The sequence below is a fragment of the Vulpes lagopus genome, chromosome 15 (assembly GCF_018345385.1).
Source record: "Vulpes lagopus strain Blue_001 chromosome 15, ASM1834538v1, whole genome shotgun sequence".
NCBI lineage: Eukaryota > Metazoa > Chordata > Mammalia > Carnivora > Canidae > Vulpes > Vulpes lagopus.
In genome coordinates, this window is record NC_054838.1 from 28,722,948 (window position 1) to 28,742,460 (window position 19,513).

General features: G+C 39.5%; 1 protein-coding gene and 1 pseudogene across 3 annotated transcripts in view; both read left to right on the top strand.

Annotated features, from left to right (window-relative positions):
* AAMDC (adipogenesis associated Mth938 domain containing) overlaps positions 1 to 19,513 on the top strand; it is a 36,689-nt gene extending 17,176 nt beyond the window's left edge. For 2 of the 3 annotated variants that reach the window (XM_041730567.1, XM_041730568.1), the window contains exons 3-4: positions 17,343 to 17,438; positions 19,338 to 19,513. In XM_041730567.1, coding sequence (XP_041586501.1) covers positions 17,343 to 17,438; positions 19,338 to 19,478 — 237 coding nt within the window. In that variant the 3' untranslated portion in view covers positions 19,479 to 19,513. The remainder of the gene's footprint in view (positions 1 to 17,342; positions 17,439 to 19,337) is intronic. The other variant, XM_041730569.1, reaches the window with a different exon arrangement.
* Positions 1,048 to 4,696, top strand: LOC121476526 (annotated as a pseudogene).

Sequence of the window (19,513 nt, forward strand, 5' to 3'; positions counted from 1 at the left end):
TTTGGCTCAGTTCATGATCCCGGGAGTCCTACATCGGGCTCCCTGCATGGAGCCTGCTTCTCCCTCTGCCTGTGTCTCTGCCTCTTTCTGTGTGTCTCTCATGAATAAATAAATAAAATCTTAAAAAAAAAAACCACTATATATTGTGGATTTATATATTGTACTTTTCCCTCATAGGACTGTATGAATTAATATTACAATTAACCTCATCTTTTATTAAAGGAAAATTAAATACAGAGAAGTTGTATAACTTGCATAGACGTAGGGCTAAAAAAAAAAAAAAGGGAAATCAAATAATAGTAAACCCAGGTCACATTCTAACTTTATTTCCCATTCCTTCCTACTAAATCTTGTAAACTTTAAAAACTTACAAAACTGAAAATAAAAACCCCTATAGAACTGGGATGCCTGGGTGGCTCAGTGGTTGAGTGTCTGCCTTTGGCTCAGGGCCTGATCCCAGAGTTTCAGGATCAAGTCCAGCATTGGACTCCACACAAGGAGCCTGCTTCTCCCTCTGCCTTGTCTCTGCTTCTCTCTGTGTGTCTCTCATGAATAAATAAATAAAATCTTAAAAAAAAAAACAACTATAAAACTGAGGAGGTACCATTGATGATAATTGGAAAATAGTAAAGAATTGCCATAAGTTTAGTTTTTATCTTTTAAGTTTAATTTGCCAGTAGGATAAGCAAAAGGAGGTATACTAGAACTAGTTGAAGGGATAAGAGCTGGGAAAGATAAGAGGAAAAGCTGAGGTATTGATCTAGAGCTCATCTGTATAGAGGCAAAAGGACATGGAATCCCCTTGGAGTCCCCATTGATATAATGGAGACAGTAACATTTCCTACCTCACAGAGTTGGTCTAAGGATTAATGTAGTGTGCTAGATGTGGTGTAGGCACTCAATAGATGAATTTGTTACAGTTAAATCAGTAGTAGTGTGTGTGGAAATGAGACTCCTGAAAACTATTAAGAAGTTGAAATTGACAGGATAGGGTGATTTATTAGATTTAGCAGGTGAGGGAGATTTCTATCATGGATACATGGGTACATGGTGATGCTGTTCATTGAGATTGGGTATATTGGAGCAGGACTGTGTTTGTGTTTGGGGCAAAGACTGAGTAGGGATAATGGAGTATGTTGAACCTGAATTTATAATAGGGCCTCTAGATAAAGATATGTAGTAGACATTTAGATTCATAGGTCCTGGCACTGTCACATTTTGGCTAGGTAACCTTAAACAAGTTATTTAGCCTCTCAGTGCCTTAATTCAATCATCTATAAAAGGAGAATAATAATGCCTGTTTGTCATAAGTTGATGTAAGAGTATGGCATGGGTTGGGAAGAATAGATTTTTTAAATGTATGCAACTTGCCTTCATGCAAATTCATTCTTTTCTTTCAGCCAGTATTTCTCAGTGTCATTCATGAATCTCTTGCATCACAATCACCTAGAGTGCTTGTTTAAAATGCATGTTCTTTATCTCCCTCATTCTCTCCACCTACTGAATAAGAATCTCTTGGGGGTGGGACCTGGAAAATAATATACTTCATGGGGTTGCTTTGAATACTAAATATGTTCATCTTTGTAAAGCCTCTACCGTTGTGCCTTTTACATAGTACATACTTGATTTTTTTTAATGATTCAGTTCCAAAATTTCCTTTCAATTATACCTCCTATATTTTGTAAAATACACCTGAAGACCTAGTTACTCCATACCAAATACTTATTCCCTTACAAACTTACAGAGGAATGAAAGATCATTTGCTTGGAATGACCTGTTTCCCTTTGTACCTGATGAAATCTTATATATCCTTCAATTCTTCACATTTGTATTATCTACTCTACCAACCACTTCTTAATAATCCTTGTGAGAATGAGCTGCTCTCTTCTCAGTACTTCTGTAACACTTTGTGCCTCTATTATAGCACTTTTTGCAGTCCACCTATGTTATAATCAGTGTGTATTTATCTGTTTCCTTCATTAAATGGTGAACTCCCTAATGGCAAGAACTATGCATTTTAGCACTGTACCTGTAAGTGGGATCTCAATAAATGTTTGCTGCATTTAATTTGCCATTATAGATATCATTAAACATTTCTTTTTTATTCTTTGTGACATTCTCTCTGAGGAATCATGTTGTGATTCCATTTATTTATTTATTTATTTGAGAGACAGCATGAGGAGAAAAAGGGCCAGGGGCAGGGAGAGGGAGAGTGGGAGGGAGAAGAACAAGCAGACTCTGTGCTGAGTGAGGAGCTCCATTTGGGGCTCAATCCCATGACCATGAGATCACCACCTGAGCCAAAACCAAGAGTCAGATGCTTAACTGAGTGAGCCACCCAGGCATCCCACTTTGTGATTCCTTTTTAATTAGTTTAAAATAAGATTTTTGGGGTGCCTGGGTGGTGCAGTCAGTTGAGTGTTGGATTCATGGCTTTGGCTTGGGTTGTGATCTCAGGATTGTATAATCAAGCACTGCTTTGGGCTCCAGACTCGGTGCAGAATCTGTTTGGGATTTTCTTTCCTTCTTCATCCCCCGCCCCTTTGTGCTCTCTCTCTCTTTTTAAAATAAATAAGTACATATTAAAAAATAAATCCATAAATAAATAAAAGGAGTAGATTTTATCGTGATTACATAATGGAGATATCAAGAAAATCTATCGTCTTCAATAGTGTCCTTAAAATAACAATACTAGCTTCCCGCCCCCTCCATGGGTTTGCCGCCAGAACACAGGTGTTGTGAAAACCACAGCTAAACCTAAACCAAAATAGGAAAGGAAACGACAAAACTCACATCAATATGATCATCATTGGACACTAGATTCAGGCAAGTCTACCACTAATGGTCATCTGATCTACAAGTGTGGTGGGATTGACAAAAGAACTATCGAAAAATTTAAGAAGGAGGCTGCTGAGATGGGAAAGGGCTCCTTCAAGTATGCCTGAGTCTTAGATAAACTGAAAGCTGAACATGAACATGGTATCACTATTGATATCTCCCTGTGGAAATTCGAGACCAAGTATTACGTGACCATGATTGATGCTGCAGGACACAGAAACCTTATCAAAAACATGATTACAGGCACATCTCAGGCTGATTGTGCTGTCCTGATTGTTGCTGCTGGTGTTGGTGAATTTTTTTTTTAAGATTTTATTTATTTATTCATGAGAGACACAAAGAGAGACACACACACACACAGGCAGAGGGAGAAGCAGACTCCATGCAGGGAGCCTGATGTGGAACTCCATCCCGGGACTCCAGAATCACGCCCTGGGCCGAAGGCGGGTGCTAAACCGCTGAGCCACCCAGGGATCCCCGGTGTTGGTAAATTTGAAGCAGGTATCTCCAAGAATGGGCAGACCCATGAGCATGCTCTTTTGGCTTACACACTGGGTGTAAAACAAGTAATTGTTGGTGTTAAAATGGATTCCACTAAGCCACACTATAGCCAGAAGAGATATAAGGAAATTGTTAAGGAAGTCAGCACCTACATTACGAAAATTGGCTACAACCCTGACACAGTAGCATTCATGCCAATCTCAGGTTGGAATGGTGACAATATGCTTGAGCCAAGTGCTAACATGCCTTGGTTCAAGGGATGGAAAGTCACCTGTAAAGATGGGAATGCCAATGGAACCACACTGCTTGAAGTTCTACTTTGCATTCTGCCACCGTGTCCAACTGATAAGCCCTTGCATCTGCCTCCAGGATGTTTACAAAATTAGTGGTATTGGTATTGTCCCTGTGGGCCGAGTAGAGACTGGTATTCTTAAACCTGGCATGGTAGTCACCTTTGCTCTGGTCAGTGTTATAACTGAAGTAAAGTCTGTTGAAATGCACCATGAAGCTTTGAGTGAGGCTCTTCCTGGGGACGATGTGGGCTTAAGTGTCAAGAATGTATCTGTCACAAAAAAAAAATGTATCTGTCAAAGATGTTCATCATGGCAATGTGGCTGGTGACAGCAAAAATGACCCACCAATGGAAGCAGCTGGCTTCATGCTTCAGGTTATTATCCTGAACCATCCAGGCCAAATCAGTGCTGGATATGCACCTGTGCTGGATTGTCACACAGCTCACATTGTTTGCAAGTTTCGTGGACTGAAGGAGAAGATAAATCATCATCCTGGAAAAAAGCTGGAAGATGGTCCCAGGTTCTTGAAATCTGGTGATGTTACCGTTGTTGATATGGTTCCTGGCAAATCAATGTGTTGAGAGCTTCTCAGACTATCCTTCTCTGGGCCATTTTGCTGTTCGTGACATGAGACAGATGGTTGCTGTGGGTGTCATCAAACTAGTGGACAAGAAGGCAGCTAGAGGTGGCAAGGTCACCAAGTCTGCCCAGAAAGCTCAGAAGGCTAAATAAGTATTATCCCCAATACCTGCCACCACCGTCTTAATCATTGGTGGAAGAACAGTCTCAGAACTGCTTGTGTCAATTGGCCATTTAAGTTTAATAGTAAAAAAAAAAAGTTTAATAGTAAAAGACTGGTTAATGATAACAATGCATCATAAAACCTTCAGAAGGAAAGGAGAATGTTTTGTGGACCATTTGGCTTTTTGTGTGTTTGTGTTTGTGTGTGTATGTGGCAGTTTTTAGTTATTAGTTTTTAAAATCAGTACTTTCTAAAGGAAACAACTTGATCAAAAATCTGTCACAGAATTTTGAGAACCATTAAAACAAAAGTTTAATGAGAATAAAAAAATACTAAATACTATTATTAAATAATACCAAATACTACTACCTCCTCCCAAATCTCTACCAATCATTAAACAACTATTATGTCCGTAGTCAAATATAGGTTTTCTGGGATCACACAGCTAATAATTTGAAACTGAGGCCTACTTTGAAGCCCATACTTTACTACTGTTTCATACTGTCCTTGCTCATTTCTATCCTAATGCAGTAATTGTCTTATTGGAGAAGACTTTTCTATGTCGAAACATACATAGGTCATTCATTTATATATCCTTCTGATAGGGTGAAAGGAGACAAGAAGGAAGATAAAATGCAAATTTAAAATTAAAAGAAAACCAACTGGGCAGCCCCCATGGCACAGCGGTTTAGCGCCGCCTGCAGCCCAGGGCATGATCCTGGAGACCCTGGATCGAGTCCCACGTCAGGCTCTCTGCATGGAGCCTGCTTCTCCCTCTGCCTGTGTCTCTGCGTGTCTCTCTCTCTCTCTCTCTCTCTGTCTCTATGAATAAATAAATAAATAATCTTTAAAAAAATTTAAAAAATAAAACAAATTAAAGAAAGCCAACCTGGGGTGCCTGAGTGGCTTAATCTATTAAGCTTCCAACTCTTGGTTTCAGCTCAGGTCATGATCTCAGGCATGAGATTGAGCCTCATATCAGGCTCTGCACTCCATGTGGAGTCTACTTGTCCTTCTCCCTCCCCCTCTGTTGCTTCCCCCTTTAAGAAAGGAAGGAAGGAAGGAAGGAAGGAAGGAAGGAAGGAAGGAAGGAAGGAAGGAAGGAAGGAAGGAAGGAATCATATATATATATATATGTATATTTAAAAATGAAAAGGAAAGTCAAACCAATTACCCAAAGAGAACTAAAGGAAATGTGCAAACTTTAACTTTTAATTTTGAAAAATATTTTTTTTTTAATTTTGAAAAATATTTAACCTACACAACACCTATACGAATAGCAGAATAAATTCCCATGTACCCTTAATCTAAATCCTCAAGTTATTAACAATTACCTTATTTTTTCTTCAAACACACACGCGCGTGCACGAAAACACACTTCCCCCACCCCCAAATCATTTGACAGTAAATGTCAGAAATCATATTTCAGCATTTCTTTCCTAAGAACACAAACATTCTCCTACATAGCTGCAATATAATTATCATAAATAAGATTATCTTTGGTAAAGTATTAGCTAATATAAAGTCTATCTTCAAGTTTACCTAAAGCCCCAAAAATGTCTTCTGTAACTTTTGTTGATTTTGTGTTTTTATTTTTACATATCATACAGGCAATAGTTATAAAGTAGAACATAGTTCTTAGAAAGTTGGAGAATTGACGAGACCAGAGGGTCTAGTGCTCAGGATAACGCTACCTAAGGAAAGATAGATGAGCTGAGCCATTCCTAACCCTTTCAGCCCTTGGGTTTGTTTACTTTTGCTTTCGTTTTCCTGTTCACCTTGTAAATCTGGTTGACAACAGAAAGCCTATGTTGAACCTCTTTTTTTTCTTTTAATTTTGAAAAATTTCAAACCTACGTAACAAACTGGGAAAAAAAAAAGAACAAGCACTTGTATATCAATCTACACTCATCAGTTGTTAACATTCTGCCATTTACTTTATTTGTCTTTCTCTGGCATACACACTACCCTGTCCCTCTCCCTTTTTTGATAATTATTTTTGCTGAATCATTTGAAAGTGAGGTATTGACATTGTGACACTTGATACTTCATATGAACTCTAAATATTGCAGCATGTGTCTACTGCAGCATGTATAAAACAAAGCCATTCTGCCAGACATATTCACAAAATTATACTCAAGAAACTCAGCATTGATACAATAGTAAATAACATCAACTCCATAGCCAAATTACAGTAATTGTTCCAGTAAAATAATATATGTTTTATTTGACTTTCCTTGTCAATCCAAGATCCAGTCAAGCATCATGCACTGCATTTTGTTGTCAGGTTATTTTGTTATTGTTGTTGTCATGTTTCTTGAACACCGGTTGCTCTCCATTTTTTCTCTTTGATGACATAGGTATTTTTGAAGTGTCCAGGCCAGTTGTTTTTGTAAAATAGTCTACAGTTTAGATTTATCCGATTTTTTTCTATCATGATTAGATGCAAGTTCATCATTTGGGGCATGAATACTTCACAGGTGGTTATGTCTTCAGTGCATCATATCTGGAGGCACGTAAAGTCAGTTTGCCCAGTTACTGATGAGGTTATGTTTGATCATGTGGTTAAGACAGTGGTAAAGGTGGGCAGCCCAGTGGCTCAGGGGTTTAGCGTTGCCTTCAGCCCAGGGCCTGATTCTGGAGACCCAGGATGGAGTCCCACATCATGGAGCCTCCCTGCATGGAGCTTGCTTCTCCCTCTGCCTGTGTCTCTGCCTCTCTCTCTCTCTCTCTCTCTCTCTCTCTCTCTCTCTGTGTGTGTCTCTTGTGAATAAATAAGTAAAATCTTAAAAAAAAAAAAAAAAGGACAGTGGTAAAGGCACATTTTCCCATTTGTAATCAATAAGTAAGCTGTAGAGGGCAGCCCCAGTGGTGCAGTGGTTTCGTGCCACCTGCAGCCTGGGGTGTGATCCTGGAAACCTGGGATCAAGTCCCATGTCGGGCTCCCGGCATGGAGACTGCTTCTCCCTCTGCCTGTGTCTCTGCCTCTCTCTCTGTATCTCTATGAATAAATAAGTAAAATCTTTTAAAAAAATCTTTAAAAAAAATAAGTACTCTGTAGAGTAATAATTAGAAACTTAATAATGTTCCCCAGCAACCTTTCCATCCCGTGGTTTTAGCAGTGACCACAGATCCTTGCCCAACTTCACTAAATTAGTGGTTGCAAAATGGTGATATTTCTATCATTCCTTCTACATTCATTAGCTGGATTCTTCTGTAAAGAAGAGCTTTCCTTTAGCCACTCCCACTATTTTTAGTATCACTATGGGTTTATGCCATCTTTTTTGATTTAATGTTTGCAATGTTCTGAATGTTGAAATCCTAACACCTAAAGATGGTGGTATCAGGAAGGGGGGGTCTTTGGGTACTTACGTCATGAGAGTGTAGCCCTCATGAATTTGATTAGGGCCTTAGAAAAGAGGCTGCAGAAAGATCCCTTCAACAACATGAGAATAGAGAAGGCACTAGCTATGAACCAGGAAGGACTTCACTAAAACTCAACCATGCTGGTGCCTTGATCTTAGATTTTTAGCCTCCAGAACTGTGAGAAATAAATTCCTATTGTTTATAAGCTACCCAGTTTGTGGCTTTTTGTTACAGCAGCTTAAACAGAATAAGGTAATGTTTTAACCCACTGCCATTTGTAATATTTTGAGGTTTAAATTATTCTAAATTTGGCCAGTGTTTTTTTGACATGTTCTCATCAGTTTTTGTTTGTTTGTTTGTTTCCCATCAGTTTTTTACCACTGCCTTGTTTTCTGGACATGTGAGGCCCCTCCAAACCTTAGATCCTATCACTTTAAGACTAATATGGTGGACTTGAATCTTATTCAGGGATTAAATTTTAAAGTTAGCATTTAAGGAATGCCTGAGTGGCTCAGTGGTTGAGCGTCTGCCTTTAGCTCAGGGCGTGATCCCAGATTCCTGGGATTGAGTCTTGCATTGGGCTTCCCCCCGGACGCCTGCTTCTCTCTTGCCTGTGTCTGTCTGTGTGTGTCTCATGAATAAATAAATAAAATCTTAAAAAAAATAAAATTAGTACTTAAGATGAAAATTGCTTATAGTCAAATCCTTCCAGAAGATTCCCTTAAGGTTAGAACACACATGTCATCTTCTATACAGGACCAGATAAAGTAGTTCCTTGCATTTAGGGTCCATGTTGTATGAAAAATGTATATTGCAGGTTTGAACACTAGCAACACACTTGGTGAGGCCAAAGATTCACACTGGAAGCAGCAACTATGGAATTGAGATAAAAGGAATAATAGATGCATGGCTGCTATCTCATGTTTAGTCCATGGCATATACTCTTTGAGTAGAATTAGGCTGAATTACCCTCACTATTTAAATAGTCCTTGCTCTTTTTTTCCCCCTAAAAACATATAGTTAAATTCCCATAAGGTGAATGTCCCTATGGCTCCCTTATGTATATTCTGCATATTAGGCATAGTCCCTTGGGGTCCAGTGTATAAGTATATGTGTTCTACCCCAAATGATTCATCTAACCAGTCATGGTTTAGTTTAGTTTAATCCATGGGTCTGTGGATTAGTTAGGTTAAAGGATAAGCTGTTATTTGTAATAGAAATCATAAAATTTAGTGGCTTTACGAAGATAGAAATATATTTCTCTATTAGCGTAGCCTGCCTAAGGCAGGGACGGGGAGGACAGCTCCGGGGGTACTGCCAGGAGCCCATGTTTTGTTTGGTTTTTCTCTTTGTTGCTCTGCCAGATTCTAGAGCACTTGAATGGTGGGTACAGGTTGTAGCCATGCCGGATTCTAACTTGAAAGGAAGATGAAAGAGAAGAAAAGATCACATTCAGTGTTTTGTTTTGTTTTTTAAGATTTTAATTATTCATGAGAGAGAGAGAGAGAGAGAGAGAGAGAGGCAGAGGGAGAAGCAGGCTCCATGCAGGGAGCCCGACATAGGACTGGATCCCAGGTCCCCAGGATCAGGCCCTGGACTGAAGGCGGCGCTAAACTGCTGAGCCACCCAGGCTACCCTCACATTCAGTGTTTTAAGGCCCAAACCTAGATGTTGTATCATTTCTTCTACTTGTACTCCACTGAATTTTATATTGTTGATAGCATAGTCACATTGCCATAGCTAGCTTCAAGGGAGAACAGAAAATGGAGTCTCTAGTTGGGGAGCCATATGACCCAGAAAAGGGGCAGAATAGATTTTGAAAGAACAGCTAGCAGTCTGCCACTTGGCACTATGAGATGTGAGGGCAAGTTTGCCAATGAGCTTTTGGAAAATATTTCCACTCTTCTAAGCTAATAAGCATATTACTAGATCACATACCTGTTTTTAATATTTTGGTCATTTTAGTTGCATAAAATCTGTTGTCTTTGCAGTTCTATATATTTTATATTTTGCGTTTTAAAATTATATTTTGAGAAGGAGGCTGTAGGTTTTCTCAGATTGGCAGTATGGCCTGTGTCACCAAAAACAAAACAAAAACAAAAGCAAAACACAAATGTGCCTCTGCCCTGGTAGAGACAGGAAGATCATTTAGGAGCTTCTTAATTCAGGCAAACGGTGATGAGAATGTGACTCAGGCAGTGTCCACAGGGGACAGATTTCAGAGATCCTTTAACCTTCACTCACAGCATCTGCTTTTATCAGCAACACAGCCAGATAACAGCATTGCCACTAACCATTTATTTCAGCAGAAGGATACGCTTCCTTGAAAGTGTAATTTAGCAATGTTTTCTTTTCAAATTTAACATCAAATAGGAGGCGATGTCCCAGACATCAAGATGCCACTCTTGTTCAGCTAGTATAATGGACATTATTATTAGCTGGACATTTTTACACAATTAATAGCTTTCTTCCAAGGAAAAACAGTAAGCTTTTACAACCTCACATGGTGTGACAGAAAGCCTCTTAAAGAAGAGGAACAGAATCAGACACTCATGCAGGGAAGAGAGCCTTAGTGGTTTGCCTCAAGGGATTGGAAGAAGCAGAGGAGGAGCTGGTGACAGGTTGAGGACACCTCAATAACAGGCTGATGCTCCAATCACAGGCCTGTGCACAAGGCTGTGAGTAATCACCCACCAATGCCTGGATCCACAGGCTTTTGCAGAGTTATCTTTCATTGCTCTGTACGTGACACCCTGGGCCTGCAGTATAGCACGCAGCAGCCAAATTTGTCACTCGAGTTCCATTGATCCAGCAACTCTGATTGGCTGTGGCTGTCTTCAGTCTCTGAATCTCCTGAGGATTATGGTTTTGCACTCTTACTGACCTTTCGTTTGATTTTGAGCAGTGGTCTTGTTTCTTTATATTAGAATGTGAGCTTTTAGAGTCTGGGAATCATGATGCTTCTCAAAGTAGATGCAGTTCTTTGTTAGATGAAGCAGTCTTTCAGTATTTCAGTTGAGTGCATTTACTTAAGGAAGGTGAAGTTCTCCAATCCTGATTTGTAGTTCTATTAAATATTTACCTTGGTCATAGCCCCAGAAAAGTATTTTGAATTCTGTATAGCATGACGGCAGCTCAGGGTGGTTCTAGAATTGATCACAGACCCGTTGAACTAAAAAGGCGTCATTGAACAAATAAATGTATGTTTAACTGAGAAAATACTTCTATTTCCAGAGTTAGCTCTACACTTTACACTTGCATTAGCTACATAGGATAGATCCAATCATATCCTCACCAGCATTTGATATATCATAATGGTTTTAATATGCATTTCCATGGTGATTTACCATATTGAGTGCCTTTTCATGTTCTTCATAGCTATCCATATATCTTCTTTGGTAAAGTGTATGTTCAAATATTTCACCTATTTTTAAAAGTTGGATTGTTTTTGTATTATGGTGTTTTGAGAGTTCTTCATATATTCTGATAAAATCCTTTGTTGGATATGTGATGTACAAATATCCTCTCCCAATCTTTAGATTTTTGTTTTATCTTAACCATGGTGAGAGAAAACATGCTATGAAGAACTGATAGAAGGCCGTGTATAATATAGAACACGAAGAAAGGGGTGCCTGGGTGGCTCAATCAGTTAAGTGTCTGCCTTCGGCTCAATCATAATCCCAGGGTCCTAGGATCAAGCCCCACATCAGGCTCCCTGCTCAGTGAGGAGTCTGTTTTTCCCTGTGCCCCCACACCCGTCCATGCACTCTCTCTCTCCCCGCCCCCCTTAAATAAATAAATAAAATCTTATTTTAAAAAAAAGAGCATGAAGAAAGCGGTGAGACTGGAAAGAAAGGAAGCTGGGAACTTACATACCATGTTAAGGAGTTTGGCATTTATTGTAAGGGCACTAAGAAGCCACTGAATACTTTTAAGTGGAGGGGTGATATGAATGAATTTATGTTTTAAAAAGATTCCTCTGGCTACAGTTTGAAGAATGGATAATTGGAAAGCTACATTGGTTTTATGGGGACCAATTATAAAGTTACTATAATAGTCCAAACAAGAAGTAATGGCAGCATAAACCAGGGAACCAGGGTAGTGGCAGTGGAGATGGAGAGGATGGACAGATCCAACAGAAAATAAGAAAATAAATGTCTAACTAATGCCTGTTATATGCAGTCTTTTTTTTTTTTTTAAGATTTTATTTATCCATGAGAGACACAGAGAGAGAGGCAGAGACACAGGCAGAGGGAGAAGCAGGCTCCATGCAAGGGGTCCAATATGGGACTTGAACCCCAGAACCCGGGATCATGCTCTGAGCCAAAAGCAAGATGCTCAACCGCTGAACCACCCAGGCATCCCTATATCCAGTCTTTGGGGGAAATTATATTTGATGTTTAGTTGTAGGTTTTTCTTAGATGTCTTTTACCTAAAAAAGATTCCCTTCTAGTTTAGTTTGCTGAAATTTTTAAAATCATAAATACATTAGCTTGGTTAAATGCTTTTTTATGCATCAGTTGAGATGGATGTATATGATTTTTTCTTCTTTATGATGAACATTGATTTTTGAATGTTGAACCAACCTTGGATTTGTTAATGTTTTCTTGAGGATTTTCATTAAATGTTTAAAAGAGAATGCACCAAAGAAGTCCTTTGTGACTAGAATTTTTTCTGTGGAAAAGTTTTTTTTTTCTTTTTAAAGATTTTTAAAATTTATTCATGAGAGACACACAGAGAGAGGGAGGGAGGCGGAGACATAGGCAGAAGGAGAAGCAGACCTCCCTGTGGGGAGCCTGATGTAAGACTTGATGACAGTTGCAGCCTGGGTGGCTCAGCGGTTTAGCGCCACCTTCAGCCCAGGGCATGATCCTGGAAACCTGGGATCGAGTCCCATGTCGGGCTCCCTGCATGGAGCCTGCTTCTCCCTCTGCCTGTGTCTCTGCCTCTCTCTGTGTGTCTCTCATGAATAAATAAATAAATAAAAACTTAAAAAAAAAAAAAAGGCTTGATGACAGGATCAAGGATCACTACCTGGATCACTACCCCCAGGATCACTACCTGACCAAAGGTAGTTGCTCAACCACTGAGCCACCTAGGCACCCTGGAAAGGTTTAAAATTATAAATTGAGGGGTGCCTGGGTGGCTCAATTGGTTAAGTGGCTGACTCTTGATTTCTGCTTAGATCATGTTCCCAGCCTCCTGGGATCAAGCCCCACATCCAGCTCCCTGCTCAGCAGTGAGTCAGTCTCTCTCTCCCTCCTCTTCTTTTTTTTTTTTTTTTTTAATTTTTTTTTTTTATTTATTTATGATAGTCACACAGAGAGAGAGAGAGAGAGGCAGAGACACAGGCAGAGGGAGAAGCAGGCTCCATGCACCGGGAGCCCGACGTGGGATTCGATCCCGGGTCTCCAGGATCGCGCCCTGGGCCAAAGGCAGGCGCCAAACCGCTGCGCCACCCAGGGATCCCTCTCCCTCCTCTTCTCTCCCCCTACTCACACACTCTCTCTTTCTCTCTCTCTCTCAAATAAATAAATCTTTTTAAGAAATAAATTACAGGGATCCCTGGGTGGCTTGGTGACTAAAGCCCCTGCCTTCAGCTCAGGGCATGATCCTGGAGTCCTGGGATCGAGTCCCACATCGGGCTCCCTGCATTGGAGCCTGCTTCTCCCTCTGCCTGTGTCTCTGCCTCTCTCTGTGTGTCTCTCATGAATAAATAAAATCTTTTTTTTAAAAAAAAGAAATTACAAATTCAATCTCTAACAGCTATAAGACTATTCAGATTTTCTATTTCTTACATATTTTTTTATAAAATTGTATTGCTCAAGGAATTTGTCTATTTCATCTATCATGTTTATTAGTGTAAAGCTGTTCCCAGTATTTTTTCTTTCTAATATCTGTAGGATCTGTAGTGATATACCCTTCATTCTTAATATTTTATGATTTGTGTCTTCTCTTTTTTTCTTGATCAGTCTTTCAAAGGTTTTTCAATTTTATTCATCTTTTTCAAAGAATCATTCCTTTGTCCTTTAGTTAAAAATACTTTCTATTCAATTTCCAATTACTTTGTGGCTTTTCTAAATATAACATTGTAAACATTTAATTGTAAACAATTATATCTATTTTGTCAGGTGAAATTCTGTATTTCATTTCTTTGAAATTTACAATATATAAATGATGGGCTAGCCTTTAGTCTGTCTTAGTGAATGTTCCATGTACACTTGAAAATATATGTATTCTGTAGTTGTTGAGTGTAGTAACCCTAATGTCTATTAGGACAAATTGATAGTGTTGCTCAAATCTTCCATTTCCTTAATGACTTTTTGTCTATTTGTTCTATCAACTACTGAGGAAGAGAGTTGTTAACAATATTTCCAGCTTATGGGGATACCTGGGTGGGTCAGCGGTTGAGGTCCTGCCTTCGGCTCAGGGCAGGACCCGGAGTCCTAGGATTGAGTTCCACATCGGGCTCCCTGCAAGGAGCCTGCTTCTCTCTCTGCCTGTGTCTCTGCTTCTTTCTGTGACTCTCATGAATAAATAAATAAAATCTTAAAAAAAAAATTCTAGCTATGGTGGTGTTGTATACTTCTCCTCTTTATATTTTGCAGTTCTTTTACTAACACTATAAAGATTTGGAGTTGTTATATTTTTGTTGATGAATTGGCCCTTTAACCATTATGATATGATACTCTTTATCTATAGTAATACTTCTGGTCCTAAGGTCTACTTAATCTGATATTAATATAATCATACCTCGGGTTCCTGGGTGGCCCAGTTGGTTGGGCGTCCAACTCTTGATTTCAGCTCAGGTCATGATCTTGGGCCCATGAGCTCGAGTCCCACATTGGGCTCTGCACTGGGTGTGGAGACTGCTAAAGATTCTCCCTCTCCCTCTCCCCCTTTTCTCTTAAAACACACACACACTAACATACCATCTTTCTTAGTGTATTCTTGTGTTTTATGTCTTTTTTCATCCTTTTACTTTCAACCTGTGTCTTTATATTTAAAGACCGTGTGAGTAGTGTTTAGTTGGGTCTTGTTTTTTAATATGGAGAGTCTTTTCCTTAAACTATTTAGTCCAATGTTATTATGGATATAGCTATGTTTAAGAGTTTCTCTTGCTATTTGTTTTCTGTTTGGCCTCATCTTTTTCATTCCTTCCTTTTTTGGGGGTTAATCAACTATTTTTTTAATACTCCATTCTGTATCTTCTATGGTTTGTTTTATTTTGTTTTGTTTTTTTAGCTTATGTGTGTGTGTGAGAGAGAGAAAGACAGAAAGAGAGAGATTGTTCTAGGGAAGATTTAGGTTCACACTTAAACTAAAAATTATTCTACCTGCAATGAGCCAGGCACTGTCCCAAGCACAATTCTATGTGGTCATTAGGCTTATTTCTTTCAAGTTTCAAGAAAATTGCTCCATGGGTTATAGTATTCTAATGAAGGGCATTAAACTGGAAAGTTAAACATGTTTCCGTTCAAATCCCACCTCCAATGTGTATATATTTTGTGAGTTTAGTTTTCTTATCTATAAAATGAGAATGGATGTTTTATTTTTTTAAAAGACTATTTATTCATGAGAGAGAAAGAGGCAGAGACACAAGCAGAGGGAGAAGCAGGCTCCATGCAGGGAGCCTGATGTGGGACTCGATTCCGGGGCTCCAGGATCAGGCCCTGGGCTGAAGGTGGCGCTAAACTGCTGAGCTACCCGGGCTGCCGAGAATGGATGTTTTAGTGCTACTTTATAGGATCACTGTAGAGATCACATGGAATAATTTCTATAGATGTATTATGAAATCTGTTAACTCTAAACATGTTAAGATATTATTTCATGATTTAATGAAAAGACTAATTTAATCTCCTTATGCCTATATAAATTTCAATCCTATTTCCTCTATCATCTTTCTAAACTGAAAAACTCTTCTTTCTTTGATACATTTGTCTGTGATATTCTCAGCAGTTCTTTCCTTATGCCATCTCTATGATTAGAATGTACCCCTTCCACAACCACCACATCAAGGCATACTTCTTTGTGCTCATACTTCAAGACCTAATTAAAACAGCATGTCATTCTTGACAACTTCCCACTCATATTTATTCACTCACTCTTCTGAGATCCTCAACTCTGTTTTATCTAATCCTATTGTAACTATTTTCGCCCATTCATTGATCTTATTTGATTAAAGCTCCAGGTACTATTTGGTTCATCTCAGTATTTCCGGTGTTGAGTATAGAGCCTGGTGCAGAGTAAGTGCTCAGTAAACACCTCTTGACTGAATGAAAGGATAGAGCTTGACAAATCAGGGAGGGAGGGCTTTTTGTCTCTGAGCCTCAGTGCTGAGTGTCATCCCCGTGCAGATAGGTAATAGGTGGAGCCCAGTAGTCGGGCTGGTATTTACCAAACTCCCACTTTCCCATTTGCTAAAGTGGAAATAACTCAAAAGCCACTATTCTTTAGTGCTGGATTAATGTCCTTAAACACTTTACCTTTAATATCCCTGGGAGAATCTGGGAAGACTTTATGGAATGATACGTTTTAAAGCATCAACACAAGTTTTTTTGGGTAAAGTGGGAAAGGAGCTCAGAAAAAGGTGGATTCTTCTTTTTTTTTTTTTTTAACATTTATTTATTTATTTATTCAAGACACACACACACACACAGAGACAGAGAGAGGCAGAGACATAGGCAGAGGGAGAAGCAGGCTCCATGCAGGGAGCCAGATGTGGGACTCGATCCTGAGTCTCCAGGATCACACCCTGGGCTGAAGGTGGTGCTAAACCGCCGAGCCACCTGGGCTGCCCCAAAAGGTGGATTCTTATGAAATCTCTCCATAGTCCAAGTTTTGGCTTGGTGTACAAGTGTTTTCTTCTCCCACCCTATCTCTTTCCACTCTCTCACCTGTTACACTCCAGTCATACTGAACTACCTTTAGTTCTCCAGGTGTTTCTTTCCTTCGAGCCTTTGTACATGCTATTTCCCCTGTATTTGGAATGCTTTGTTCCACCAATTTCCTTTAACCTGGCTAATTCCTGTTTGTCCTTCAGGTCTCAGTTTACATCTCAGCTTACCTCCTCTGGGATGCCTTCCCTGACCACTTGCCCCAACCCTCTAGGTCTGAATTAGGTGCTCTTTCTATGTGTTCTCACAACACCAGGAACTAGCACTTGTAAAACTATTGACATTTCTTTTTAGTCTCCTGTATTTTTCACTAGATTTGGCATTCCTTTTTTTTTTTTTTTTTTTTTTTTAAGATTTTATTCATTCATGAGAGACACAGAGGGAGAGGCAGAGTCACAGGCAGAGGGAGAAGCAGGCTCCATGCAGGGAACTTGATGTGGGACTCAATCCCTGGACTCCAGGATCACACTCTGAGCTGAAGGCAGACACTCAACCGCTGAGCCACCCAGGCGTCCCAGACTTGGCATTCCTTAAGGCATTGGATCTTCTATTATTCCCAGGGCCCTGAAGGATGCTTGGCACAGAGTAAACCTCAGTAAACACTTTCTTAATGAATTAATAGGTGAATGAATGAATCCTCCAAGAGTGCCAATTACAAAGGTTCAAAGAACAGGTAGCTGGTATACTCTCTCTTTCCACATCCAGCATTCTCCTGGTGTGCAGCCTGCAGATGTGGAAGAAGTTGTCAAGAAGGGTGTGCAGACCCTTGTGATTGGCCGAGGGATGAGTGAGGCCTTGAAGGTAGGTATCGGTGAGCACAGCCTTCCTGAGGACAGTTGGTGACCTCTTGGACCTTTACCTTAGAAATATGTCCTTCTTGGGAGCTCATCTCAATATATCATGCATCCTTGTTTTGTTGAGCCAGTGGATGGCCCAGGATAAAATAAAGGATGTTAGTACTCTTCATCTGGGTTGGATGCTCCAGTCTCTACCTAACCCTGGGCCTGTGCTGTTTTGCCTGGAATTCTCAACCTCTACAGCTGTCAGTATTTGGTTCTTTAGATTTTCACAGTACTTCACATTTTTATAGTACTTTTTATTTTTTCTTTAAACACAAGTTATGCATTTTCCCTTTTCAGAAAAAATATTTTTATTGTACTTACAAATACATGCTTGTTTAGCAAAACAGTTGATGCAGAAATGTTGAAGTAGAAAAGTGAAAGATCCCCACCCCATTTCCACATTTGATATATATTGCTCCAGTTCTCTATGCAGCTGCAAATATACACTCTTATGCATACAGATATACATGTATACACCCACAATCGTTTTTACATAAATAGGACCACATTGTACATATTGTTCTGTAACTTCTTACTCATGTTATTACATTGTGGACACTCTTGCACACAAGAGAGATTACAGAGATTTACCTCATGATTTCCTTTATATAGATGTCATAAAATCTAGTTCCCTACTGATAAAGGTGCCCTTTAGTTATTTACGTATTTTTTGTTTAACCTATTTTTTCCCATTAAAATAATTCCTTTCTATAAAGCTATTGTTTTTATAAAATTGCTCAAACATATAAAAAATATAGGGCATTTAAAAAATATTTCCTTCTGAGGCAGAATCTAATTAAAATCGGTTTAAAATAATATTCAGCACAAGCCAGACTTAAAAAATATATCCAATAATAGCTGCCATTATTGAGAATCTTATATAAAATTAATTTACAACTGTTTATTAGTGCCTTTTATGGGGTCAGATACTATTCTAGGCACTGGAGACAAGATAAGGTTCATGGCCTTGGAAAATAAAACAGTAGACAATTTCAGATTGTAACAAATGCTGTGAAGACAATGGTGACTTATGAGTGGCTGCTCTAAATGGAGTAGTCAGGAAAGGCCTTTCTGAGGAGACATTTGAACTGCAATAGTTAACTTCATCTTCACACCACCCCGTGTATATATATATATATATATATTTTTTTTTTTAGATTTATTTATTTATTCATTAGAGACACAGAGAGAGAGGCAGAGACACAGGCAGAGGGAGAAGCAGACTCCATGCAAGGAGCCTGATGTGGGACTTGATCCGGGGACTCCAGGATCACGCCCTGAGCCAAAGGCAGATGTTCAACCGCTGAGCCACCCAGGCGTCCCCCGTGTATATATTATTATCCCCATTTATAGAGGAGGCAGCTGGGTTGAGAAACCTTGGTTGCTGGCCTATATGGCAAAGTTAGACGTTAGATTCAGGTTGGACTGACTCAAACATTCAACATTTACATGCTAGGCATTTTATATATCTTAGCTGAATTCGTTTTCATACCAGCCCTGTGAGCTAGGTATTATTATCCCTATTTATAGACATGGAACCAAAAGGTCAGAGAATTGAATTCACTTACCCAAGGTCACACTGTTAGTCAGACTTAAATCCAAGACTATCTGACTCCAAAATCCATCCTTTTCCCATTTCCATTTCACATGAGCTTTGTGCACGCATGGTACTTGGCTAACTTCTTAGAAGCTTTGTTGACTCCTTGGGGCTGTCAAATTTTGGACTGGTGACATGCTGGGTAATTGAGGACTGACAGTTGTTACTGTCTAATTTTGTAGAGAACCCTTGCCTCATGGCAGGAAAGGAAACCCAGGAGGGCCTTTCCCTTGACTTACTCATCTTTTTCCCTCTTCCCAGGTCCCTCCATCAACTGTGGAGTATCTTGAGAAACAAGGCATTGATGTGCGGATCCTCCAGACGGAGCAGGCAGTGAAGGAGTATAATACCTTGGCTGCCCGAGGCATCAGGGTGGGAGGGGTCTTCCATTCCACCTGCTGATGGAGCCTTAAGGAGAATAAATCACTAAGCAACAA